Here is a 26,590-nt window from a genome sequence, read left to right on the forward strand (position 1 = left end):
GCTTCGCTGCCGGTGAGACTCCCGTCAGGAGCTATGACTGCGCGCGGGACCCCGAGCCGTTTCTTGGCCAGTGTCCTCCACAACGGGCTTGGTCGCTACGTGCAGCAGCTGCAGCGCCTCAGCTTCAGCCTCAGCCGCGACGCACCCTCGTCCCGCGGCGCCAGGTGAGCCCAGGTGGGTTGGGAGGAATCACGCCACTCCCGGCATTCCTCGCTCCGGACTTCACCCTGCTCACCCTTCCTGGGTCCCTCAGGGAGTTCGTGGAACAGGAGGTGGCCGACTTCGCCCGACGGAACCCAGGGATCGTGATCTACGTGAACCCGCGGCCGTGCCAAGTGCCCCGAGTAGTGGCCGAATACCGTGAGTGGGCCGGGCTAGGGCCGGAGGGCGGGATCCGGGCTTAACCCACCAACTGCTGACACCTGATCCCACCCGACCTACCTCTTTTCTCCCACCTCCCCATGGCCACAGTTAATGGGTCCGTGCGGGAGGAAAGCCTAAACTGCAAGTCGGTGGAGGAGATCACCGCGCTGGTGCAGAAGTTGGCGAACCAGTCGGGTTTGGACATAATCCGCATCCGCAAGCCCTTCCACACAGACAACCCTAGCATCCAGGGTCAGTGGCACCCCTTCACCAACAAACCGACGACCTTCGGCGGGCTGCGCCCCCGGGAGCTTCAGAATACTGCTCAATCCCAGTGAAGTTACCCAGCGCCAACCCCTCTGGACTGTTGAGAGAACCACCCCAATAGAGGTGATTCTAACTCCCCGATTCTGAGATCAGGAACATAAATGGAACCCACCAGTGGACTTAGTGCAAAGATCTTGCTTGGGGTAAAGAACTACCCGTTTATCAGTGACCTTGGGAATTCTTGAAGCCCACATAACCTTGTTGATATCCTTAAAACCCAGGATGAGAAGTTATGTACAAGATTCTGTTATTTGAAATGTAAATTGATAATAGAGATTTGGAACACAGAGGTCTTCAGACTGGCTTCCTAAGACTGTCCTGCTCTGATGTCCTGTTGCTAACAAACGTTGACCTACAACATACAGTGAACTCTGCTGTGGCCCAGCATTGGGCTAGGCACCTTCTAGCTTTCGTACAGATCAGTACACTAAGATCATTAAACTTACCCAAAGGCAAGCATCACGTCAAAAGCGTGTGCGTGTTTTAAGCATAAGCCCCATTTTCTTTCTTTTTTTCTTCATTACATTGCCTGGGAGCTCTTTTTTTCTCAAAGCAGCACTCTGCCACTTAACCACAGTGCCCCTTCCACTTTTCTGGCAGTTAACTGGAGATAAGGGTCTCATGCACTTTCCTGCCCAGGGTGGCTTTTACATCAGATAACCACCGTGTGTAGCTAGGTTTACAAGCATGAACCACCAACACCAGGCCCCAACTTTTCATTGTCTTAAAATAAGCAGAACATAGAATTCTTCAGTGTGGTCAATGTCAACAGCAAGGGAATCATCAGGCCTGATTCTTAGACCTGGTGTCTGATTACATGATTTCTCTGGTCCCAACTGTACTCTCACCCCAAGACCTCTTTTCCAAAAATGAACCTTTTATCTCCCTTTGACCAGGAGGTGGGAGGTGCTGAAAATTTTCTTAGGAAAAAGCAGGAGGGCTGATAAGTATCTTGTAGGGTGCATGGTGGTACATGCCTGTAGTCACAACTACCCTGGAGTCTGAGCAGGAGGCTCACTTAAATACAAGAGTTTGAAATCAGCCTGGGCAACCTAGCAAAATCCTCATCTCAAAATAAATAAATTGATATAGAAATGGGTGGAGGATGGTGAGGAAGAGAGAAACCTCTATTTGATTTGTTTGTTTGTTTTTTTGGGTCCGGTCATGGGGCCTGAACTCTGGGCCTGGGCACTGTCCCTCAGCTCTTCAGCTCAAGGCTAGCGCTCTACCACTTGAGCCACAGCGCCACTTCCGGCTTTTTTCTTTTTTGCTTATGTGGTGCTGAGGAATCGAACCCAGGGCCTCTGGCATGCAAGGCATGCGCTCTACCACTGAGCCACCTTCCCAGCCCCAGAGACCTCTATTTGAATTCTTAGAACTGCTGTACTTTTCTTCTCATATTTTTATCACCATAGTCAGTGAATATGTGAGCCTTAACAGGGCCTGTGTACCTGCCTACCTAGCATAAACAAGGTAGAAGCTGACCCCAGTTTTCTCTGCAAATGGTTGTTTGGGGAGCAAAGCCAACCCTGGATTCAGAAATCACTATAGCACTATCTCCATAGGGTCAGAGCCTGGTTGTTGGTGATCAGAGAATGCTAATCTAGATTAAGCAGACTACTCAGAGCTGTGGGGAGGGAAAGGGCATTTATTAACCAACATCGGGAGGAGCTGAGCCCAGGCTCCCCACTCTTTTACATGCCTGTTCCACCCACCTGAGTGATGAGTGTGGGCATTCCTGAAGAAGTGTAGCCGTTCTCACAATAAATACATTCATTGTGGGGTGGAGGTGGGAGAGGTTTGGGCAAAGGGCAGTAAAAACCCGTGGGATTCCACGTTCTCAGCTACAAAAATAACAGTCTGTCCTCACCCAAGGGAAATGGGGGAGCTCAGTCAGGATTGATTGTCCCATAGGAGCCTAGAGACTTTGGAGGCCCCTGGACCCTGAAAGTGCCCCGGTGAGGTAGGACAGGGGTGGGAGCCAAACATCCAAACTCCCAGCCTCTGCCCTTTGCATAGTTCCAAGAACGGGCTTCATTTGCCAGGTGAGATGTCAGATCTTGTCTCCCCTTGCTCTGGTCTAGGGGAAGAAATACTTGATTCCCAGAAGGGAGGCTGGCTCATTGAGTGCAGTGTTGGTCACCATCCTAAGGAACGTCTGAGGATAGCTAGATGGGAGAGACTCTCCCTTTGAAATATTCATGGACCAAACCTGACAACACAGGTCTGAGGCAACTAGGGGAAGCTCAGAAGATGCACGTGGGTGGGAATGTAAGCATGTGTGTGATGTGGGTGCATTCCACATATGCATTCGGAAGGGATGCCAGTCTTCGATGTGACCAAGGGAAGTGGAAGGCTGACTCACAAAGGCTACACAGGAAGGAAGAAGAGGGGAATGTGGCAGTCTTACCTCCTAGGCTGGCCTGTTCCCAAGCTCTTGCCAAAGATGTTATCTATGGGCCTGAGACTGAGGGAGAGTACTAAATAGGGACTGGACAATTTGGGGGTTACCCCAAATCCAGAAAGGATGAAAACAGAATACAGCAGAAAGGGAAGGTTGCTGCAGCCCAACTGATAAACATTCTTCCATGTGCACATGTGAATGTACGCAGGGCTCAGGTGGCTGGCAGAGGTCTTGTCTGGATTCAGGACTATCCAGGACACAGGGCTATGCAGAGGGTGGTGACATTGAGGCCATCTGGACCTGCAGAGCCCTACCTGGGAGGAAGAGGAAGGTTGGGCAGAAAATGGGACAAGAGGATGGACTCCTCTCCTCCCAAGCATTTAGGTTAAGGGGATGGAATCTAGGTCTAGATTTGCAAAGCACCTGGTCCTGAGGGAGCACCTACCTCTGAGGAGCACCGGTGGGCCTGGGCTGCTCACATGTGGGTCTTGGAGACTGAGGAGGGGGCTTTGGCTGGCCATGACTTAGCCAGCCTACAGAGACATCAAAAAATGGGGAGAAAGGCAGGGAAGGGGGTATGTGAAGGAGGGTGTCTGTTGGGGATGCAGCAGTCTGACCCAGGCAGACAGGCTGGCTCGGGAGAGCATTTGTTAGGGAGGCTGGGCTCAGACAGAGCTTTCATCCAGCTGCTCTACCAGCTGCGTGTGCTTCCTCTTCTCCAGGATGCGGCTCAGTTCTTCTGCGAAGGAGCAGGGTCCTGCTGGAACTCCATTGTTGCTCTGCCTCAGGAGCACATAGCTGTTGCCATTCATCCTTCGAAGCCGGCTGGGCAGTGCCACAAGTCCATTGGTCAGCTCAGCTGGCGGAGGGAGTGGTGGTGGAGGGGGTGGGGCTGGGGCACCTTCCCCAGGGATGATCTGGAGGCAGCTACTTTCCAGGCCCCCAGGCCCCTCCCCGTCGTCACCATCATCTTCCTCTCCAGGACACTGGCCTGACACTGTTTGCAGCTGCACTGCCGAGCCACCTGTCCGGCCAGCCCGACCCAGTGAGTATTTTCGTCGACGTCCTTGTCTACCTCCCTTCAGACAAGCCACATAGAGAAGGGAGGAAGCTAGGATGAGGCAGAGGCCACCAAGTGCAGCAATGGCTAGCACATAGAGCAGCCTCATATCAGGTGCCAGCTGTGCCCCATGTGTGGCAGGGGCCTGTGGAGCTGGGGCAGGAGTGGCTGGCCGGACTAGGAGGCTGTAAGAAGCCAGCAGGATACGGAGGCCATTCTCTTCAGCATAGCAGCCATATTTGCCACTGTGTTCAGGCTGTGTGTCTGTCACCAGCAGCCCATCGATGCCTATTCGGTAGCCATCCTGCCCGTCACTCAGACCCTTGCTCCCATTGAGTAGCCACAAAGCCTGTGCCAGGTTGGATGGCTGGTCACAGGGCAGGAGGACATCATCACCCCGGAGCACAGAACGCGTCTTCAGTGGTGGTGCTGGTGGCCCTGGGGAGGATGGCAGACAGGTCAGTCCCTACCTATCCAGGGGTTATGGCAAGCCAGACTGTTCCAAGTCCCAGCACAAAGCACAGAGACTGGAGTCCATGGCAGGTTACCAAGCTTTCTGAAGTTTACATTGGCCTTTTCCAAGGCGCAGGTAGTGCCTACATTCTCTGTCCCATCTCTCATCTCATCTCCTGCATCTGCAAAGGACTCCTAATCACTTGTTCAGCACACACCTCTCCCCTGGGTGCCAAACTTGAATATTTGCCATGCACTGGACTTCACATGAGGTCTCAGGCACCTGACTAAGGCCAAAGTGCCCTTTGCAACTATACCAGGTCCTTTCTTTGAATTGCTGTTACTGTGAATGCTGCTACTACTTAGCTGCTTAAATCCTGGAACCTGGGAATCTCCCAACCCCTCACCTTTGTATCTAGTCTCCATCAGAATCTCTCAGATCTATTCACTTCTCTCCTCCCACAGCTACAAAGGCCCTGATCAAATCCATTCTCCATAAACTGATGAGATAATCCTTTAAAAATACAAATCTGATCGTGTCACTCCTTGACTCACACTCTTCAGAGGCTTCTTCTGGTGCTTTTCAGATAAAGACAAAATTTCAGCATGGTCCCTGCCCACCTCTGTCTTCTGATGCTCCAACACAACAAGTTCCCCCTGCTTGCTGGTCCCCATTCCTCCTCTGTGTCTGCTTGGTTAACTTGTGGGAGCCAGCACAGCATAGTGGTCAAAAGCACAAACTGGAATTAGACTGCTTAGGGTCAGGTTTGAATTCTGACCCTGCTACTTACTAGCTGAGTTAAGAGCAGTTTCCTTATACTTCCTGTACCTCAGGAAGATTGTCCCTCATGGTAATAATAAGGGTACCTCTGCCATAAAGTGCTCTGAGACTAAATATGTGTGTTTAGATCAGTGCTTGGGACTTAGTAAGTAATCAGTACATGTTAGCTATGACAATTAACTTTCGTTTTTCCTTCAGATATCAGCTTAGTCATGAAATCTTCTTTGGGGAACTACTCATTACTCCCTGTAAATATTGTTCTAATTGTAATTATTAGTAGTTATAGTTAATTATTTTTGTGATCATTTAAATGTCTACCCTCCCCATGATACCACTTAGCTGTAAGTTCCAGAAATAACAGAACACTTGGCCTCTTTATTAAAAAAAAATCTATGACACTGGAGGTGAAACCCAAGGATGTGAACGTGTTAAGGTATGGCTACCCTGAGCTACACCCCCTCCTAACACTTTGAACCTGTTCCCGCATTTATAATTTGGGCAGTATCTGTCTGGCTCTTACCCTGGGTCAGGCCCAGTGCTGGCTCATTGTTGCCAAAGCACATAGGTGTAGCCACTAATATAGAATATGCCCTTGCAAGTGACAGTATGTGGCAGAGGACAGGCTGTGCAGCCAGACACACACGTCTGCAAGTGTCACTTACCTGTATCCCTACTGCCCTCACAGCCTCGATTTCCTCTCTCTATGTCTTGTATCAGTGCTGTCCTGGGGACAGAAGATCAGAGTTCATGAGCAAGGGGAACTAGGCTTCAGTTTCCCCAGTGAAAGAGTCCGGAGGGCAGTACAACTAGCCACCACATCCCCTCTGGCTTGGTAGGCCTTCCTCCTCTACTTATGCCACACATGACCCTCCCCACTCCCAACCTCTACCCTGGGACCTGTTGCCTATGGTGGTGGCCACCATGCAGCCATGGGTGTTGGGGTCCCAACCGCAGTAGGGGTCCCGGGCCAGGATGCAGTCATAGCAGGAGCGGTAGCGGAAGCAGCTGGATAGTGGTAGCTGAATCACTCCACTGGAAGCCCCAATGTAGAGGCTGTGCTGGGAGCCAGAAATGACAGTTGGTCAACAACACCCCTATTCTAAGTAATAGACAACACTGTACACAGCCCCTACCCAGCCTCCCCACGCCCCCTCATCTAGCAAAGGCAAAATGAGGGTCAGAAGACACAGCTACCTGCATGGGAGAGATGATTAGATTCTCCACAGGCTGGGGCTCCCTGAATACTTGTGTCTCTTCAATAATATGCATCCCAGAGCCCAGGACTATGGCCTTGTGGATCCAGCCATCAGCTGGCAGGGGAAAGGACAGAGATCAGACCCTAACAATGAGGTCTGCTCTCAGCACCCCACAAGAGGGCCTTACGGGAATTAGCTAAGGAATCACAATGTTGGGAACAGACAAGGATTCAACTAGTAGCACTCCCTCAAGACACTAGGAGCTGCGTGCTGGTGACTCACACCTATAATCCTAGCTACTCGAGAGGCTGAGATCTGAAGATCTCAAAGCCAGCCTGGACAGCAAAGTCTGTGAGACTCTTATCTCCGACCAACCACCAGGAAACTGGAAGTGATGCTGTGGCTCAAAGTGGTACAGTGCTAGCCTTGAACACAAGAGCTCAGGGACAAAGAAGACATTGGGAACTCCAGGCTAGTCATGGCAAGAATCACTAGGCTCAGAAGCAATAAGGATGAGGGATGTGGGTCAGAAGCACCTGTGCCCAGAAAGAGCAGGTCATAGGTAGGTCCCGCAGGTGTGGTGACAGGTGTGCCTGTGAGGTGCGTGTAGCGCACATTGCGCTTGAGCAGCAGGGGCCGTCCACGTGTAGGCACCACGGGCCGAGCCATCAGTGGGTGCAACTTCACAAAGTCCAGGATGTGGGACGGCAAGTCTTGGGATGAGTTGTAGCCTCGACTGCGCAATGAATCTGTGATGCACTGGGGTAGGGAATGAGGTGGTGAACCTCAGGATTGGATCACCTTCTTCCCTCTCCGCAAGGTTGGGCCCTCCTTCCCTTCCTAGGGACACTCCACTTAGCAAGGGCCCCAGGCATGAGTACTCACTGAGCCAGGCCGGGGCTCAGGCACCGCACCCTCATAGCGGCCCCAGCGCCGGGCACCATCCTGGTACTCCATGTAGGGACCTGCGAAGACAGCCTGTACCTCAGTGAGGTCATAGCGGCAGATGGCTGAGGCCTCCAGGGTCTTCCTAGGAACGGAACATAGATGAAGGGACTGAGTCACACTGAGTGGAATCTGCCTTCAGCTCCCGCTCGGCCTGCAGCCACTGTTTCCTTGATGCATCTCTACTGAAGGCCAGTAGGTGCTGTCCATGGGTCGGTAGGCCACTGAGTAGCCAGAGAGCAGTTTGAGGTGCTTAATATTTTTACAACAGTCCTCTTCCAACAGACCCTCTCATCCTCATTGACCTCTGCTTGTGCCCATGTTGCCCCCAGGCCTTGCCTTCTATTGCCCCTCTACTTACCACTGGGTGGTCAGTGTGAAGGCTGCATAGAAGTGTGTGTGGGCCGAGGGGTCGGTGTCCATGCTGCAGACCCCACGCAGTGTCTCATACTGGGGAATGTGGCAGATGAGACGGGCCTTGAGGAAGGATGTCCACTTCTTCTGCAGGATCTTCTTCCCTCCCAGATCTCCCTGGGGAGGTAGGCACTCAGGGTCAGGGTTCAGGGACCAGGTCAGAGAACCAGCCCTGACCTCATCCCCAACCTCAGCCCAATCCACCTTGCACACACGGGCCACGCGGGCCACACGGTGGTTGCTGCGGCTCTGAGTGAAGCTGCTGGAGCCTTCCTCACGCTCCATGAAGAAGTAGTAAATCTTGTCATCATCACCCACCGCACTGGCCTTGCTCTCCCTCACCAGCACAGAGAACACAAACTCAGCATCTGTGGGTGAAGCAGTTCCAGTGACTTTGGAGACAGACTTGGGGACCTCTCTGCTCACCCACCCCACACCTCCCTTGACAACACACAGGAGTGGAATGGATAAGCTCACCTGGGGACTTGAGGATGGGACGGTCAGCTGCCCCAGGGAATAAAAATGAAGAGATAGACCCCCTACCCCCCATCATCTTGTGCTCCATCCTCCTAACCATTGAGCCAGTGCATGGGTGCCTCCTCCGTCCTCAGAGAATGTGGGTGGCGGCTCCGGCGGATGTCAGGAATGCTCCGGAATTCATACCGCGTGGCAGTGTAGAGGCCTCCATCTGAGGCAAGGACATGTAAGAGGGCATGTGACCAAGTGGCCAGGCCTCTGTGTGTGTGTGTGTGTGTGTGTGTGTGTGTGTGTGGTACTGGGGATTGAACTCAGGGCCTCAAGCTTGCAAGGCAGGCAGCCTACCACTTGAGCCACACCTCAAGCCCTTAGAGACAGCCAGTCTTAGCAATCTACATCCTTGTGGGTGAGGGGCCAGGATAGAATAAGGGCCTGCTCACCAATGATGAGGCCTGTGAAGCCACGGGCTGGGTCATAAGGACACTTTTCCTTCCCTTCTTCAAAGCTGGTTGGCAAGGTGAAGGCCTCAGCATTCTGGAAAACAAGTGTCTCAGTCTGTCACAGATACTGAGAACCATCAGGGGCTGCAGCCCCAAATCAGTGAGGGCAGGCATACTCACAATGGCTGCACAGAGGGGCTGGAAGGCATGAGTCCCACATGCATAGAGGTGGGTAGCATTAAGCCGCTGTAGAAACCGCACATGATTGAAGCACTCGGTCTATGGAAAAGGTGGGAGAATCATATGAGTCCCTATTACAAGGGCCTGGCTAGAAGCCTTCCCTAGTCTAGCTTTGGAGTTTGGCTCTTGTCCCTAAGATGCTCAATTCATTCGCTCTTTCTTTCTTCCTTTTCCTTCCTTCCTTCCTTTCTTTTCCTTCCTTCCTTCCTCCCTCCCTCCCTCCCTCTCTTCCTTCCTTTTCTTCCTCTGTCCTTTTTTTTTTTTTGTCGGTCATGGGGCTTGAACTCTGGGCCTGTGCGCTGTTCCTCAGCTCTTCAGCTTAAGGCTAGAGCTCTACCACTTGAACCACAATGGCACTTCCGGCTTTCTGGTGATTTATTGGAGTCTCCTGGACTTTCCTACCCAGGCTGGCTTTGAACCATAATCCTCAGATCTCAGCCTCCTGAGTAGCTAGGATGATAGGCATGAGCCACTGGTGCCTGACGCCCAGTTCCTTCCTTCCTTCTTTCCTTCCTTGCTTCCTTCCTTCCTTCTTTGCTTCCTTCCTTCCTTCCTTCGCTTTCTCTCTTCCTTGCTTTCTTTCGGTCCAGTCGTGGGGCCCTGGGCGCTATCCCTCAGCTCTTCAGCTCAAGGCTAGCGCTCTACCACTTGAGCCACAATGCCACTTCCGGCTTTTTCTTTTCTTTTTGTTTGTTTGTTTTTTGGGGGTCCGGTCGTGGGGCCTGAACTCTGGGCCTGGGTGCTGTCCCTCAGCTCTTCAGCTCAAGGTTAGCACTCTACCACTTGAGCCACAGCACCACTTCCGGCTTTTTTTCTTTTTGCTTATGTGGTCCTGAGGAATTGAACCCAAGGCCTCAGGCATGCAAGGCAAGCGCTCTACCACTGAGCCACCTTCCCAGCCCATGCCCAGTTCTTTCTAGGACACCCAGGGCCAGAACACAAATATTTCCCGGAATATTGTCATTGGCATCTCAGTGTCACAACCCTCAGATGACCTCTCACTAGTCTGCTAAATTCCCCTGTGTCTCAAGTAGTAACCTCCACACCCCATTCTGGAGAATGCTTGTTTCCCATGGAGCTCTTTCTTGGCAATGCCTCCCCATCCCAGAGCTCCCAGAAATCTAGTGTCAGGCTCCAACTCGCTCTCCATCTGCTGTCCCAGACACAACACTCAGCTTGTCAGAAAACAAGCTCACCACCTCCTCCCTAACCTGCATCTTCCCTCCTAAACCTGCTCATCCAGTCTTTCCCACCTCACTCACTGCATCCATCCTGCTCTCAGTCCAGACCAGGAGTCAGCTCTGCTGCTTCCCCCTCCCTCATCCCACACCTGGGCCCTCTGCATGATTCATTTATTGTCTTAAATGGCTCTTGAACTTGATCTACTGCACCACCACCCAGTCCAAATTACCAGCATCACCTCCTCCTTGGACACCTCCTCTGCCACTTTCTCTTTTTGATGGTGGTGCTAGACTGTGAACTCAGGCTTGCCTAGCAAGCACTTTGAGCCATGCCATTTATTCAGTGAATGAGGAATATTTGTGTATGGTATAAAATTCAAAAAATACAAAGGGACACGTTGCAAACAACATTCCATTTATCCCTGTCTCCCAGGTGGCCTGCAAAAGGACTACTACCGGCACTGTCTGGAATTTCCTTCCAGAGACATTTCACCCATCAGCACACAGCTCCCCTCTAGCCCACTTTCCAAACAGATCTCCACATGCCCCTTTTCCTTCACCCCATTCTAGCCTCGCTGGCCTTGTCAGCACCTCAAATGTCCTAACCTGCTGCATTCTTCCCTTCTTTGCTTTGTTAATGATTCTTCCCATTACCCAGGATTTAACTCCTGGTCACTGACTTACCTTTGCAGCCCTCCCATTCATCCCTCCTCTTTCTTAGCCTGCTTAGGCCTCCTTCCTTTGGCCCATAGGATGCCCCAAACTTTCTATTGCTTTTTTTTTTTTTTTTTTTTTTTGCCTTCAGACTCAGCCTATTAACCCACCTGTTGCCTGGGGCCAGATAAATACTCTATATTTCTTAGGGAAACATCTTTCCATAAGATGGTTACATTTTACAAAGGAGGCTTGGGAGAAATTCTGTACTCAAGGAGTATGTTTGGAAGTCATAGTAAAACATATCATTATTGGGGAACTTCTTAGAGAATGCCACCAAAATTGGCCAGTAAACCCCTCTTTGAAAACTAATTTTTTTTTTTTTTGTCGGTCATGGGGCTTGAACTCTGGGCCTGGGCGCTGTCCCTCAGCTCTTCAGCTCAAGGCGAGCGCTCTACCACTTGAGCTACAGCGCCACTTCCGGTTTTCTAGTGGTTTATTGGAGATAGGAGTCTCACGGTCTTTCCTACCCAAGCTGGCTATGAACCGCAATCCTCAGATCTCAGCCTCCTGAGTAGCTAGGATTACAGGAGTGAGCCACCGGCACCCAGCGAAAACTAATATTCTTCAGGAAATATTCTAGGAAAACTTGCTAGCCAAGTGTGGTCCAAGAACTAGCAGCCAACAGCTTCACCTGGGAGCTTATTAGAACTGTACAATCTTGGTCTCCTCCTCCTAAGTCAGCATCTGCATTTATAATATGCTCGATAATTCATATGTACACTAACTTGAGAATTCTAAGATACCAAATAGTGAGGATGCCAACTGCCACAGAAAAAAATCCAAACCCTCTGGTAGGCATTTATGGTCTTATGACCTGGGTTCCACCTATCGTACTAATCTTGCTTCTATCCACACTTGATAGTAAAAGACAGTTTTTGATGGAAACTGCTGGAGTACCTTTTTTTTTTTTTGGTTGGCCGTGGGGCTTGAACTCAGAGCCTGGGTGCTGTCCCTGAGCTCTTTTGCTCAAGGCTAGCACTCTACCTCTGGAATTCCACAGTTCCACTTCCGGTTTTCTGATGATTAATAGGAGATAAAAGTCTCACAGAGTCAGACACTGTTGGCTCATACTTGAAATCCTAGCTACTCAGGAGGCTGAGATTGAGAACCGTGGTTCAAAAGCCAAAGTCTGTGAGAGTCTTATCCCCAGTAAACCACCAAAAAACCAAAAGTGGCATTATGGCTCATGTGGTAGAGCACCAGCCTTAAGCAAAAGAGGGACAGTGGAAAACCTGAAGTGGAACTGTGTGGTAGAGCAGCTAGCCTTGAGCTGAAGAGCTCAGGGACAGTGCCCAGGCCCAGAGTTCAAGCCCATGACTGACAAAAAAAATCTCACACACTTTGCTGCCTGGGCTGTTTTTCAACCTCAATCCTATCTCAGCTGCCTGAGTTACTAGGATTACAGATGTGAACTACCAGTGCTCTGTTTGGAGTGCTTCTTTTTTTTTTTTTGGGTCCGGTTGTGGGGCCTGAACTCTGGGCCTGGGCACTGTCCCTCAGCTCTTCAGCTCAAGGCTAGTGCTCAACCACTTGAGCCACAGCACCACTTCCGGCTTTTTTCTTTTTGCTTATATGGTGCTGAGGAGCAGAACCCAGGGCCTCATGCATGCAAGGCAAGCGCTCTACCACTGAGTCACCTTCCCAGCCCCTTGGAGTGCTTCTTTAAAGGCAGCTTTCCACTACCTCCCCAGACTCTTTGAATAGGAATCCAGGCTAGTAGACCCTGGAATGTGGATTTTTAAAATGCTCTTGAATGAGTCTGTTACACAGCCAGACAAAAAACCACCTGTGGACACCCTAGATTTTCCTTTGTGTGTATGGGTAGGGGGGTTATACTGAGGACTGAACCCAGGTCTTTGAACGTGCTATGCAAATGCTCTACCGCTGACCGACATCCCAGCCCTTTTCTGAGACAGAGTCTCCACATGTAGCCCTCAAATTCATGCTCTGGCCTTAAACTCATGATCCTCCTACCCCTGTCTCTGAGAGCTGGATTACAGGTATGTGCCTCCATGCCTGGCACACACTATTCTTTCACAGAATACCAAGTGTTGACCTAATCGTCAACCAACGTCTCATGTTTCTCATCTGTAAAATGGAGGATAACAACACCTTACAGGGTTATTTTGGAACTTGGCAGGTAATAGCTAACTCTACACTTACTGGAGGTTACTTATTGTTATCACAATTATACTTTGGAAGCCCAAAGGGGATTAAGATACTGTGACTGGACAAACTAATTGGCCACAAGATGATTGGATTAGATGGGCAATTCCCAGGGCCTGCCACTCCAAGTAGCAGTCACAGTGGGGGAGGTGCAGTAGTGTCTGTATCACCTCAGCTGTGTCACTCCCAACTGAAGAGGATGAAGGAAGTTGTTGGGGACAGGGCACACCACATACCTGGTTGTTCTTCCCTTTTTGATGGCATTTTCTTTGCATCTCTGGGGAGGCCTCCCAGTGGATCTAGCAGGGGTAAGTAAAGGGAATGAATGGTTGGTTCATTGATTTTCCAAACCAATTACTCATAGAGCCAGGCAATCAGGCTCCAGGGTGCTGGGGAAATTGGGATAGGGTAAATTTCAGGAGAAACGCTGGATACAAGGGAGGCCTGAGCTGGGAAAGGCAGTACTGTCCAGGGGTAATGGAAGGCTGGCAAGGTTTCCAGGATGTAGAGGTCCCCAGGGAGCTGGATGAGGCTGGGGTGGGGGGCCTGAGGATGGCCCAGGTTCCAGGGGCTGACCTCTTTGTGAGCCCCATCTCCTATGTCATGGGCACTGAGAGAGAACAGGGCGCCTCGAGCTCCCACCATCAGCCTTGCTGACGCCTCCTCCAGAAGCAGTGTTGAGTAGTTCTGGGCTTGGCCCTTGAAGTGCCGCATCCCAGAGAGTTCTGGGAAGATAGGAGCAGTAAGCTCAGAGCTGTTCTCTCCCCCCCCCCCCCCCCATCCTGGCTTCCAAGGCCTTTCAGAGTGAAGGGTCTCACCTTCATAGGAGATGGTCGTCCGTGGGGTAGCATCTAGCTCTCGGGATGGTCTCCGCAGGGAAGGTCCAGGGACTGCCACTGCTGTGAGGAAGCTGAAGAGGAGCGGCCAGAGCCTCCCCCACATCTTCCTGGGAAGGTCCAGACCAACAAGACCCCCACGGGCAACCAGGGACAGTCACAGGTGGGGATGGGGAAGAACAGTCACAAGGGGTCAAAGTCCAAGAAGGTCACGTGGAAGGTCAGGGGTCATGAGACCACGGGGGTCAAGGAGTCATGGGGCCAGGGAGGATCCTGGAATGGGGGGGACATGGAGCCACCGGGTTGTGTGGCCATGGAATCACAGCTAAGAAGTCAGAGGGAAGGAGGGATTACATGCCTTTCAACATCAAATGCAAGCTCCATGGTGAGCGGGAGTTGTGTCATGAGGGGGTTACAGGTTACTATCAGGGTCACCTTGCCTCTGACAGCAGAGCTAGTCTTGGTTCTTTGAAGTCTGTTTTCTGAAGGAAAGCAAATAAGACATACAATCAAAACATGGAAAAATATCCTTGATCTGTGTTTAAGTGGAAGAAGGATAACATTACCCAGACTTCAGGGGGCACCAAAAGGTGGACACCAGCTTCCACAGAATCTCTCACTCTAGATTGACTCACAGGAATGGACTTGAGTCATTCTGTCTTTCTCTGCTCTGATACAGGAGGCTGGGATAGAACTTGCTCTCCTTACCAAGACCCTAGACTGCCCCTCCCCCAACCCAAACTCAATGTAATGGCCTCCAATGGCTAGGTCAGCAGTCTGCTAGGCTTCCATCTCTGGGCTTTAATTCTGGGAGAATGCCTGCTTCTCCAACAATGGAGTAGCAGCTGCTCCTCCTGCCTGCGGGGGTGCCATATGCAGGAAGGCCTGGGCAGAGTTGCTTAATGGGCCTTTGTTATTTTTGTCCTGTTTTCCTTTTGTTTTTTTCTTTTCCTTGGCCTGAGAGCTCCCTCTGGAATTTCTCTTTAATTAGACATTTCTCGGCATTCTTCTCCAAGGAGGCACACATCTCTGCCTTGCCCATGTGAGTCCCAGTCTGTACTGTTCCCTCTGGCTAGGCATCCCCACCTGTCCCTACCTGCTAGTAGGCAGACACAGGCACACATGGGTGGAGGCAAGGTATGGGTGTCAAGGTTCCTTAGCTGAATTGGTGTAATGTGTATGCAGGAGGCTGAGATATGCAAGGCCAGATACATGAGACTTAGGCAGTATGGAGAAGGTGAACAATGGGACCCCTGAGGTCTTGCCACTTCCCCTGACATATCTTGGGAACTATTTCCAAACAGTTGAGGATGAGGTGGAGGTGGGTAACAGGCCTCCCCAATCCATGCAGCAAGCCTCTGAAGGGACTCCAGAAGGCTTCCTGGGCTGGCGTGGGTGTGGAGGAGGCCTGACCCACTCCAGGTCATCAGACACCCATAGGCAGGATCAGAGGGTGTCACTGGCCTCGCCTTTCCCCTCCAGGTCAAATATTAACTATCTGGCCTTGAAGATAGGAGAGGAAACAGGAGTTGGCTGGAGGGATAACAGGAATTTGGAGGGTTTATTCAAGAGGCAAAGGTCAGCAATAACATGGCAGAGAAGCAGGCACGAGAGGGGGAGAGAAGGGTCTCTGGAGCATAGAACTGGTTCCTGGTTTGGACACCAGGGCAGCAAGGGACTGCCCATGCCCCAGCCCTCACTGTGAAGGCACACCTGTTTACCTTTGGGGCCTCCTATTTGCTCAGCACAGAAAGGGGGAGCCATATAGCTAGGAGGGATCAGTCTCTAGGATTGGGCAAGAGGAACACACCCCAGATTAGAGGAGCCATTCACAGTGTGGTGCATGGCACACTTACACAGGTTTCTTCTGAGTCACATGGGTCCAGAGGAAAGGAATGTACACACACACACACACACACACACACACTTTCAGAAAGGACTGTGAACACATTCACAGGAGTCATTCACACACTCACATGCACCGGGCAGTCTACTCACATGTGTGTTTACAGAGATGGCCATGACTTGTAGTCATACATATTCACATAAAGGTTATATCCCCAGGTCTAGTAGCTCAGCAGTTCCCAGAGCCTCAGAGGTGGACAAGCTGGATTATATACATGGGTTTACATGGACTATATACATATTCAACAGGAAGGTCCCGTATACACACACATAAATGTGTGCACACATGCACACAAACCACTGATCAACTATGCATAATAATGCTCATACAAGAGTCATGAACATGTATTCACAAACACAATTACTACCATGCAGAAACAAGCTCCCATGCATTCTGGGTCAATATTCTTGCTGCAGGCTCGGTGGTTGCCAGTGTCCAATGGGGTGAGATGCAGAACAGAACCCCACCTCCTTTCCTGAAAGTCCCATTCTAAGGCCAGATTCCATATGTGTGTGTGTGGGTTGGAGTGGGGGAGGCTTCTGGCCTGGAATGAACGCATAGGTCAAGGCTATTTTGCAAGGGAGGAAGCAGGTAAGAAACCAAGACAGGAGGAGACTCAGCTTAGCAAAAGGAAAGAGAAGGGGATTTGTAACTTAGCAGTCCTCTACACCACGGAACTACTGTTGTTTGGGGTGGAGTGCTCGGCCCCAACTTAACCTGTTGGGAGGGCGAGGCTAACTGGGAGGGGCAAAGCATCCACCCTCTCCTCCCCCCAGTGGCTGAGGGTTCAAGGTCTCCAGTTCATGCCCCACACTTCCCTCCAAGTTCTACAGTCTGGGTTCTTTCCAAGGCCTGTTCCTGAACTCTGATCAGCTCTTCCCTACTAGACCCAAGGGTGGAAGAAACAGGCCAGAGGGGGGCCTCCCAACAGGATCAATGGAAGATCAATCAGCAGGTTCTCGACCTTCATCCTAGATGCCCACCTGCCTAGTGGAGGCCATCTCTCCCTGGGCTCAGGACGGAGGTCTCTCCTCGCTCCAGGGAGTCCCTCCCTTGCCACCCACTCTCCACCTTCCTGGAAAGTCCACGATTCTCTCCTTTTATATCTAACCTCACTCTCCACGGCTGCAGCCCGAGGACAAGCTCTCCTTCGATCCAGCCGGACGCCAGGAGACATGACCCAGATCTAGGGGAACACTGTTCGCCACACGGGTCCCCGCCCCGCTCCAGTCCCCCCCCTCCCAACCCCCGACACCCTTGGGGTGAGGGGCGGTCGGTGCCCTGCGCGACCCTCAGGCCTGGCGCACGTCCTTCTAGAGCCTTTATGCAGGACCGGGGGTCTTGGCAGTGAGAAAGGCCTGGCCCAGCTCGGAGGGTGGAATGGCCACAAGAAAGATGTCGCCGGTTTTAGGCCCCCAGCCCCGCCACCGCCCGCACTCCCCGCCTCCCTCACCTTTGCGCTGGGATCCGGGGCCATAGAGACGGTGAAGAGCGGCTCGGCCACCCCACAGCACCAGCTGCGGGAGGAAGGGGCCGCGGTCAGAGGCGGGCGGGGGTGGAGGCGGAGCCGGGGGTGGGGCGGGGGCCTGGAGGCGGGCCGTCAGGGCAGGGTGCGGAGAAGGGCGCTGCTCCCTCTTTCGCGCCCCCCACCCTAGCACAATAGAGGCGGTTTGAGGGTGAGGCTCAGCCCTTCGGCATCTGGGGTCCCCTGTTCCCGGCGCAGCGGCCCGGCCCCGCCCCCTGGTGGGACCTCACAGCCCGGTGCGCACTCCACAGGCTTGAAGCCTGCGCGCCCCTCCCACTCACCTATTGCGGGGTGGCGTGGGGGGGCGGTCGACGTACAAATCTGCCCAGTGGTACTGTCGTTCCCAGAGGGCCATCTGGCTTTTTGTATAACCTGCATCTCACTTCTCTCTTGGCCATCCCCTCTGGCCGAGGGTGTGGAGGATCGGGATGAGGTCCTACAGTAGGTTTAAGATCGCAAGGGTCCGGGTTTCCCAGCTCAAAGGCCTCCGCTGCTGCTTGGATGTTCAGCTTGAGGTCTGAGTGGCTGAGATGGGGGCTTGATCTGAATGTACTAAAAAATGCTTTTTTTTCGTTGTTGTTGGTTCTGGGGCTTGAACTCGGGGCCTGGGCATTGTCTCTGAGCTCTTTTGCTCAAGGCTAGCGCTGTACCACTTTGAGCCACAGCTCCACTTCCAGTTTTTGAGTAGTTCATTGTTAACTGTCTCACAGGGGCTTTTCTGCCAGGTCTGGCTTCAAACCATGATCCTCAGATCTCAGCCTCCCAAGTAGCTAGCCTAAGCCAGTATCCAGCTAAAATATGCTTTTCTCTTTTTGCTCACTAAATCATAGTCCAAACCCAGATTCATCTCAGGTATCCGGTCACTGAGGCTCCTGCCTTGTCTTCCGGCTTCTCTAGAACATCATTCTTACTCTAAAATTTTGAGTGTACGTTGCCAGGCAAATACCCATCTTCTCTCCTTTCCAGGTTCAATCACCTTACCCAGCAGCAATCTGGAAAACGGTCTCTGAATCAATCAACTCCCTCCTTCCCCCAACTCCTTTAACTAGGATGGTCCCCCTGGCACACTCTCTTCCTCCTTCCTAGAGGATTATTAAAGGGAAGCCAGACCTGCAAGGTGTAATCCTAGATTTCTAGAGTTTGAGATCAGCAGCATCACTAGGTCAGCCCAGGCAAAAAATTTGTGAGACTTGTCTCAAATAAAGAACTAGGCAGAGAGGCCTGTGCCTCTTATTGCAGCTATGTGGAAGCATAAACAGAAAGAGCCTAGCCCAGGCCTGCATGGCAAAATAAATGGCAGAGCAAAAAGGATGAAAAGCTTGGCTCAAGCAGTAGAGTACTTGAATAGCAAGCCCAAGGTCCAGGGTTCAAACCCTATAACCATCAAAAAAAAAAAAAAAGGAACTAACCAACTGTCTTACTGTCTAAATGAAACCTGAACTCAGGCTGCCATGACCTAGTCTGCTCACCCCTCCCCAATCCATGATAATACTGATGCGGGCTCAAGAGGACTAATGTTCCAAAGGAACAAACTCTTAGTAAGTTTGTAGTAGGTTGAGCCAGATTCTAGTGGCATTTTCCTAGGGACCTTGGGAAAGACACTTCATCCCTTCTTTTGGATTCCCCAAAACTCCATTTGGCACTTAAGCTCATGTAAACTCATAGTTTGGACTGCTGTGTGTGACTACAGACTGCTAGACAGCAGGGCCCACATCACACTTCCACCCTCCTGTCAAACACATCTCCCAGCACTCTGCCAACAGGATGTATGTGTGGGATGGGGTGGAGGAGATGACTGGGAAAAATGCTTATTAAAAAGTACACACACTTTAGAGTTCCCAGCTTCAATTCTTTTATTGTACTCACATCCCATCTTGAGGGTCTAGTAGCTCCATTTTGTTGAGGCTCTAAGAAATATCTTGAGTTGAAATTTATTCTTGTGTTTAAAGAAGACAGGCAAGATTGGGAAGGTCTGCGATGGTGAAAGCAGGTCAAGCTACAGGGGAAATATCTATCACTAGCAAATGGAGAACTGTTCAAATTTGTACATAGCCTTGTTTTAGAGAAGTATGGAGAAGGGGCAAGTAAGAGGTTGAGGTGTTTTGTTTTTTTGGACCTGGGCTTGAATTCAGGGTCTAGGTGCTGTCCCTGAGCTGTTTTGCTCAAGGCTAGTATCTACCACTAGAGCTACAGCACCATTTCCGGTTTTCTAGTGGTTAATTAGAGATGGTCTCACAGACTTTCCTGTCCCACTTAGCTTTGAACTGTGATCCTCAGATCTCAGCCTCCTGAGTAGCTAGAATTACATGCAAGAGCTACCAGCTCCTGGCTTAGAGGTTGAGTTTTGATTTTTTTTCCCTAGGGGGAAATAGAAGGAAAAACTCATCTAGCTTCTTCTTTTTTTTTTTTGTTGGTTGTGGGGCCTGAACTCTGGGCTTGGGCACTGTCTCTGAGCTCTTCAGCTCAAGGCCAGTGCTCTACCACTTGAGCCATAGCACCACGTCTGGCTTTTTCTGCTTATGTGGTGCTGAGGAATCGAACCCAGGGACTCATGCATGCAAGGCAAGCTCTATATCACTGAGCCACCTTCCCAGTCCCTCTAGTTTCTTTTCAGGAAGAAAATCCTGAGAAGATGGATTGAATGCAGAATTCAGTAAAAACTTTATGAAAGATGTATCTGTTGACCTGTGGCAAAGTGAGCTGGGGGTTAACAGAGAGGTGTGGGGTAGGAAGACTGCCTAGTACCTGATAGGAAAGTAATTCCAAAAGCCAATAGGTGAAGAGGCTTGGCTCAAAAGTTTTAAGACATGCACAGTGCTGACTTCGCATACCTTTAAATGGTAGCAAGTAGGCCATTGTGGTAGGTTCTGCATCTCACTTAACATTACTATTAATGGCAAGACTTCCTCCTCTGAGGTGCTCTGATGGCAGACTCAAACCCTCATACTTTTTCAAATGAGCAAAATGTAGTTTCAATAAGCTGCAGTGTGGCACTTTCTAAAACTGTCCCTTGGCAGTTTCTTCAGTACTTTGAGTAATACAGGTTTAGTCCACAATCCATTTCTCTCTCCCACTTCCTGTAACATCTCAACCTAACCAAAGCATCAGAAGTAAAAGCAATTAAGGGAACAATCTATAGGAAGCCTTTTGATCAACAATACTCCTTGCAAATCAGATTGATAAAATATGAACAAGAGAAATTACCAACAGTTAAAGATTCAAAACCAAAAAATGTCCCCTAATCTAAATTATTTTATGTCCTAGAACACAAGGCAGGTCATTAGTTGAACAGGCTATTACTCAACCTTGAAGGCACTACCTTGACTTCTTCAGTGTGGTTATAAGAGGATTTCACGTGGAATGCTCTGAGTACTTTCACAAATTGAGTTTTGCTGACTATCCTGGGCTTTGTTCTCAGCCACCCACACACCAAAAGGGGTTTGGCTCCAGCTTCTGTAGCTACTCACTGTAGGGGGATTCCTATGTAAGGAGGAGGGCATGAACTCCTGAAACTTAAGCAGAAGTTCTCTGAGGTAAGAGAACTCTGGCCTGGTCAGGATTTTCTGTTCCTGTTCACTGTGGGGCATGTCTGTTCATCTACCTATGTCTACCCAGCTCTTCCCCTTGGGTGGCATGATCTTTCTTTGGCTATATACATATCTGAGATGCTTCTTCATTTAAGGATGTCACCAGTGCAACAATTGTGTAGTCTCACGGTTGCACTGTGCCTCAGAAGCCTGTTTTGCCTGTTATGTTTTCCTTCCAGCCAGTTTTCCTGGAATCAGACCCAGAGCTGGGTCTTCTGGTTTGCCCTCTCTGGACTCTAGCCTAGGGAATAGTTAGCAAGGAAAAGGGAATGTCAGGACATGTCCACAAATGCTGGAAAAAACACCACCCACCATCAGCCTTAGCAAGCTTGGTTTAAGTCAAACTTACTTTTACCAGTGGAAATAGGGTTGGATAGGGAAGTCTCTGAGGCTCCCAGAGTCCAAAGCAGAGTATTTTTTTTTTTTTCTGACTTGATGTCAGCTCACCTTCAGTGCTTAAGCTCAATTTGTCATCAGAGCCTCAAGGTTAGAGTGAAGTAATGATCAACTATCATTTATTGTGTTCCTGATATATGCCTGGTGCTGTGTTGCGCACTTTTCACACATGGCTCACTTATTCCTCACAACCCCTTAAGTGGGCATCATTATTATTCCTTGTACCAGATGAAACGAAGACTCAAGAGTTTATACAGTTTACCAAGGATCAAAAGGCTGGTATGGTGAATCTGGGAACTAAGGTTAGGCCTATAGGCAAGAAGGCATTCCTTTAAAGTACAAAAGGCTGTGCAGCCTGTTCCCCATTAAGTACTTAAGGCAATGTCTGCTTTTACAGATAGGTCACTCTCCATTACCCCCATCCCTCCAACTCATCAGAGAAAAATGATCATGGGTAATTTCCTCTAACCCAGCCTGTCAGAAGGGAGGAAAAGCCAGGCGCCGGTGGCTCACACCTGTAATCCTAGCTACTAAGGAGGCTGAAATCTGAGGATCACAGTTCGGTTTAAGGCCAGCCCAGGCAGGAAAGTCCATGAGAATCTCATCTTCAATAAACCACCAGAAAACCAGAAGTGGCGCTGTGGCTCAAGTGGTAGGTAGAACATTTGCCTTGGGCTGAAGAGCTGAGAGAGCTGAGGGACAGCGCCCAGGCCCAGAGTGCAAGCCTCACGACAGACCCCCATCCCCACCACCAAAAAAAAAAAAATTGGTTCTGGAACTCAAAGTCTCTGGCAACAATGCCAAGGCCTTCTATTAGTTCCTAAGAAGTTTGTCCTGTATGTTAACCTTTGCCTCTCTACAGTTGGTTTATCCAGAGCCTTATGCATACCTGGCAGGCTGAAGGTGGTCCTGTACTGCAGAACAAGGCATCTAGGTCAAGGGTACTGTTTTCTAGCCCTCTTTGTCCAAAAGCCTATTTCAATCTGAATACTGTCCGGTTAGATTCATGAAAATCGTTTTGTGTTACTCATCTTTACTGAATTCTAAAAATAGGGGCTGACATGCAGGTACTCAGTACTTGTTCAATGACTATGGCAAAAGAAGTACAAATGAGATGACTGAATTTCTGACTGTAAAGTAGAAAAATTAACTCGTTTTGTAACAGTGAACTGTGTATAGTTGTGCTTTTATGCTTTCCAAAGACAGGAGACAAAAATCAAGTGTATTAAGAACCAAAACCAAAACCAGCCGGTCCTGGAGGCTCACACCTGCAATCCTAGCTACTCAGGAGGCTTAGATCTGAGGGTTTTGGTTCAAAGCCAGCCTGGGCAGAAATGTTCCCTTATCTCCAATTAATCACTCAAAAACCTGAAATGAAGCTGTGGCTCAAAATGGTAGAGCACTAGCCTTTAGCAAAAAGAGTACAGGGACAGTGCCTAAGCCCCGAGTTCAAGCCCCACTACAGACAATACATAAATAAATAAATAAATAAAGTAACCTCCCCCTCCCCTCACCTCCACAACCTAGGGGATGGGGGCAAGAGAAGAAACAGAGCATTTAAATACTTCACTGAGTACATTCCCCAACAAAGGTTACCAAACACGTTTAAACCGAGAAAAAGCAGTTTTAATAACACGCACACATACATTCAGAGGACTTTAAACAAGATGTAGTATAAAATTTTAAAAGAAAAAACTAAAAGGAAATCTGCATTTACTACCTAAGAGCTGGTGGATTAACTGGTTGACAGGACTGCCTGGGGAAAATAAACGCACAATGAGATGCTCCTACAATGCTGACGAGTAGAAAATTATCACCAACACCACACTAACGACTGCGTGCTCATCTTCTGTTCCTACCTCTTGCCTCCTTAGAGACAAACCAGCACAGCCATCCTAATTCTCCAACTCAGTTGCTTGTAGGTTCACTTCTTAAAATGATTATTTATATTCAAACGTTACTCTTGGTTTATAGACTCCATACATTATTACTGGCCAGCTCCTACCAACAAGATCTGTTTTGATAAAAACACAAATGCTCCAACAGAGCCTGGATGATAACACATCATTACCTATCTTTTTCTGGGGAGATTTTTGTGAAGTCAAAAGCAAGCTACTACTTGCATTTCAAAATAAAATGAAACGCCAACCTTCCAAAAGGTGACAAAAGGCACCACTGCCATCAGGAGATAGACAGAAAATGTACAAATGATGTTACGTTACTGCTACATAGATGCATTTTGTGAATGGTGAGCCTCTTCACATAACATGATATAGCAAAATTATATTTTCAGTAAGAAAAGCAGGTTAGAAAAGGCAAAGTTACACACAAAGCATAAACACAAGTACCTTAATTTTCTGCTTGCAATAAGGGTAATAAGTTTGACATACACATCTAGAAAATTAGACTAGGTGATTTTTGGCACAGATATACTGCCAAACACACCACCACTCAGTGCAAGCTTTGTTTGTCAAGTTCCAAAAGTGGCCTGACATTCTCTGTGCAATGAACATTTTTTCCCTTGCTTGTACCATCCCATTCATTGGGTAAAAACAGGAGGGAGACAAAGCATGGGGGCTCAAGAGGGAGAAGGGAAATACTTGATTTGGGAGGAAAACCATGGGTTTCTTGTGCTGAAAGAGAATCATAATTTCTATGAGAATCCAAATGGAAATACTGACTGGACCATGACCTGGAGACTGAAGACCACTACCAGTGTCATAAGCAGTGGCCTAAACTGACGCCTGGCCACTTACTTTAAAGGGACAGATGAAGTATTTTTCTCTAATGAAGAAAGAATTAAAAAGTTTATTTTTCCCTTATTTACTGCTAAATAAAAATGTATCAAAGTGGTTTTAAATTTGATGGATATCTATCTGTTGAAACTGCAATATAAAAGGGTCACTTTAAAAAAAAAACCTGAATAACCCACTTATTCCCATCAATGTACACGATTAGAAAATATTTACACACTGTAATTACAAGCAATATAAGCAGTATTTTATACTTTGAGATTTTATACACTTTACACAATGCAAAATGAGAAAAATATGAACACTTATAAAATTACACACAAATAATGTATCTACAAAGTATTAAATTACAAAGTGAAAGCCCCCATTGCTGGGCAGATAGATGCCAGAGTTCAAACTTTCTGTCAAATATAACTCTTTGTATCTATCTCTTTAACCATAAGTGGCATTTTGTATTAATACCCTTGAGAGGTAGTATCAAGATAAATTCTTACCAGTAAACTCAACACAGAATAAAACTTTTGTTGGTCTGACTCCTGGAGTCATTCAGCTTGGGTTCTTGCAAACTAGATTTATCTAATCTTACTTATAAAATCTCTAACTGCCCAATACTTGACATGAGCTCAAAAGTAAATGATAAATTTAAGATAAAATGGTTTTTACTCCTAAGCCTCTATTTAGAGGTAGAAAGTTAGTTTTCAAAAGTGATTTTCTTCCCTCTCAAACCAAAAACATCCATTCCCCTTCATCATCTTCCCCTTCTATAGCTGGACACTGACTGCTCTGCAAAGAGCAAGTCACCCAATCTAGTATTTTACGAACAATAAAAATAGTTTTCTCTTTCAGGAAACAAATCCTAAAAGGGACACTTGGTCAACAACAAAATTTTTCCACTGGTTAGTAAGAGTCCATTACTACCAAAAGCTTCCAAAGACCCCTGGGATAAGACTAATATGTGCACTTTTACTAACCCTCCACCATTTAAACCAGAGGATGGCTTTCCAGTGTTTAAAAGAATTTAGAGCAGCTGTGGTTTTCAAGTGCAACAACTTCAAGATATAAGTACACACACACACACACACACACACACACACACACACACACACACACACACACACTCTTACACACACACACAGTGTCCCAAAGAATAAACACTACCTAGATCTCTGCTGAAATTATATACTCATGGAAAAAAAATTTTTGGGAAAAATTTCCAGAACTTCAAGCTTTTACAATAGAGACTTCTGTTATATAGTTAACAAAGGGAAGAATTCTAAGATTTACCCAAGATTCTATGACTTAACTAGTATTTAAGAAAATATATGCATTTAAAACAAATCCCAAATAAACTACTTATGAATGTTTTGGCATTTTAAAAACATAGCCAATACTTTACAGCTTAACTTCTTCCTTTTAGGGGAATTTGACAATATACCAAACTTCTGTTTCTTAACTGTTTAAATGTTTTCTAATAACCTAATAGATGTCTAACCTTGAATAGTGAGGGAAAATACAGGAGTTATAGAAGAGTCTATGATTTCAATTACTGAACTCTGTTCTAAGCTTTCCCTTTGTTTCCTAAAATAACCAAGAGTAAAAACTTAACAGGAACTTTGTCGTGTTTCTATGTTCAACACAAGTTGATACAAATTCTTTTCTTCCTTAGTTCTTGTGATTATCCAAGTGCCACAAATACTACCTAAAAAAAGATAACTGGCTTATAATTTAACAAGGAGAGTTAATAAGGGTAGGTTAAATAAGTGTCTACTAGCTGCTTTTATCCCACCTCTCCTTTTTTTTATATGACTTGGCTTTTTATATTTCATATCTGCTTCAGAAGGCATTTTTTCATTACCAGCTTTATACTAGACATTCAAGTGGAATATTTGTTGTGTATTCTCATATCAATCCATTGGATTCCATACTAATCTTTTCTATTTTTCTTGGGAAGGCTCTTAACGAATTTCTCTTGGTTCATATCTTTGCTGCTCTTAACTCCTGTTAAGAATCTGGTACCCAGAAGTCATGAAGCTGCCCCTAAAATAGAAAAATGAAAAAGAATATAATGTCAACCTAGGGTATTTCTTATAACCACTCACAAAGAAACATATTTAACGAGATTAATTAATATATAAGGCTGATTAATATAGTTGTATTACTAAATTATTTTGTTTTATGACAAACTGGCACAGATGGCCAGCTTAAAAAATCTACTGAGGCTAGAAATTAAAACAAGCTGGAAGTGGTGTTGTGGCTCAAGTGGTAGAGCTTGAGCTGAAGAGCTGAGGGACAGCGTCCAAGCCGAGTTCAAGCCCCATGACCGACCAAAAAAATAAGGGCTGGGAATGTGGCTTAGTGGTAGAGTGCTTGCCTAGCATGCATGAAGCCCTGGGTTCGATTCCTCAGTACCACATAAACAGAAA

At 48.3% G+C, this 26,590-nt stretch overlaps 3 protein-coding genes across 6 annotated transcripts in view; 1 reads left to right on the plus strand and 2 right to left on the minus strand.

The window, feature by feature from the left end:
- Positions 1-14: 14 nt before the first annotated feature.
- On the plus strand, positions 15-977 carry Mrpl43 (mitochondrial ribosomal protein L43). The gene is made up of 3 exons (XM_042689504.1): positions 15-164; positions 254-360; positions 472-977. Exons 1-3 carry the CDS (start codon positions 34-36, stop codon positions 699-701), a joined length of 468 nt encoding a protein of 155 aa, XP_042545438.1. The 5' UTR covers positions 15-33; the 3' UTR covers positions 702-977.
- Positions 978-2,320: 1,343 nt separating this feature from the next.
- On the minus strand, positions 2,321-17,445 carry Sema4g (semaphorin 4G). Of its 2 annotated transcripts, XR_006148846.1 has the most exons (16): positions 17,360-17,445; positions 13,983-14,482; positions 13,741-13,889; positions 13,401-13,463; positions 9,041-9,139; positions 8,861-8,954; positions 8,518-8,631; positions 8,148-8,311; positions 7,891-8,060; positions 7,470-7,614; positions 7,121-7,343; positions 6,583-6,698; positions 6,286-6,446; positions 6,051-6,112; positions 3,540-4,592; positions 2,321-3,408 (listed from the first exon to the last, which is right to left on the minus strand). XR_006148846.1 is itself a non-coding variant. In XM_042689499.1 (15 exons), exons 2-15 carry the CDS (start codon positions 14,104-14,106, stop codon positions 3,760-3,762), a joined length of 2,517 nt encoding a protein of 838 aa, XP_042545433.1. In that variant the 5' UTR covers positions 14,107-14,482; positions 17,360-17,445; the 3' UTR covers positions 2,321-3,759. The 2 variants fall into 2 exon arrangements, 1 of the variants encoding a protein (XP_042545433.1); XM_042689499.1 differs by having other exon boundaries at positions 2,321-4,592.
- Positions 17,446-23,018: 5,573 nt separating this feature from the next.
- Slf2 (SMC5-SMC6 complex localization factor 2) overlaps positions 23,019-26,590 on the minus strand; it is a 65,723-nt gene continuing 62,151 nt past the window's right edge. For all 3 annotated transcript variants that reach the window (XM_042689674.1, XM_042689673.1, XM_042689672.1), the window contains exon 20: positions 23,019-26,204. In XM_042689674.1, the coding sequence (XP_042545608.1) occupies positions 26,169-26,204 (36 nt within the window). In that variant the 3' untranslated portion in view covers positions 23,019-26,168. The remainder of the gene's footprint in view (positions 26,205-26,590) is intronic.

The sequence above is a fragment of the Dipodomys spectabilis genome, unplaced genomic scaffold (assembly GCF_019054845.1).
Source record: "Dipodomys spectabilis isolate Male_0828 unplaced genomic scaffold, ASM1905484v1 ptg000125l, whole genome shotgun sequence".
NCBI classification, from domain to species: Eukaryota; Metazoa; Chordata; class Mammalia; order Rodentia; family Heteromyidae; genus Dipodomys; species Dipodomys spectabilis.

What these genes read in the sequence shown, in the direction of transcription:
- Mrpl43 (XM_042689504.1), top strand. Translation starts at nt 34, where the DNA reads ATGACTGCGCGCGGGACCCCGAGCCGTTTCTTGGCCAGTGTCCTCCAC. An exon ending in CCCTCGTCCCGCGGCGCCAG is followed by an intron (nt 165 to 253) that starts GTGAGCCCAGGT and finishes TGGGTCCCTCAG; the next exon opens with GGAGTTCGTGGAACAGGAGG. An exon ending in CCGAGTAGTGGCCGAATACC is followed by an intron (nt 361 to 471) that starts GTGAGTGGGCCG and finishes CCATGGCCACAG; the next exon opens with TTAATGGGTCCGTGCGGGAG.
- Sema4g (XM_042689499.1), bottom strand. Translation starts at nt 14,106, where the DNA reads ATGTGGGGGAGGCTCTGGCCGCTCCTCTTCAGCTTCCTCACAGCAGTG. An exon ending in TTCACACTGACCACCCAGTG is followed by an intron (nt 7,615 to 7,890) that starts GTAAGTAGAGGG and finishes TTCCGTTCCTAG; the next exon opens with GAAGACCCTGGAGGCCTCAG. An exon ending in TGAGGGCAGTAGGGATACAG is followed by an intron (nt 4,593 to 6,050) that starts GTAAGTGACACT and finishes CATCCTCCCCAG; the next exon opens with GGCCACCAGCACCACCACTG.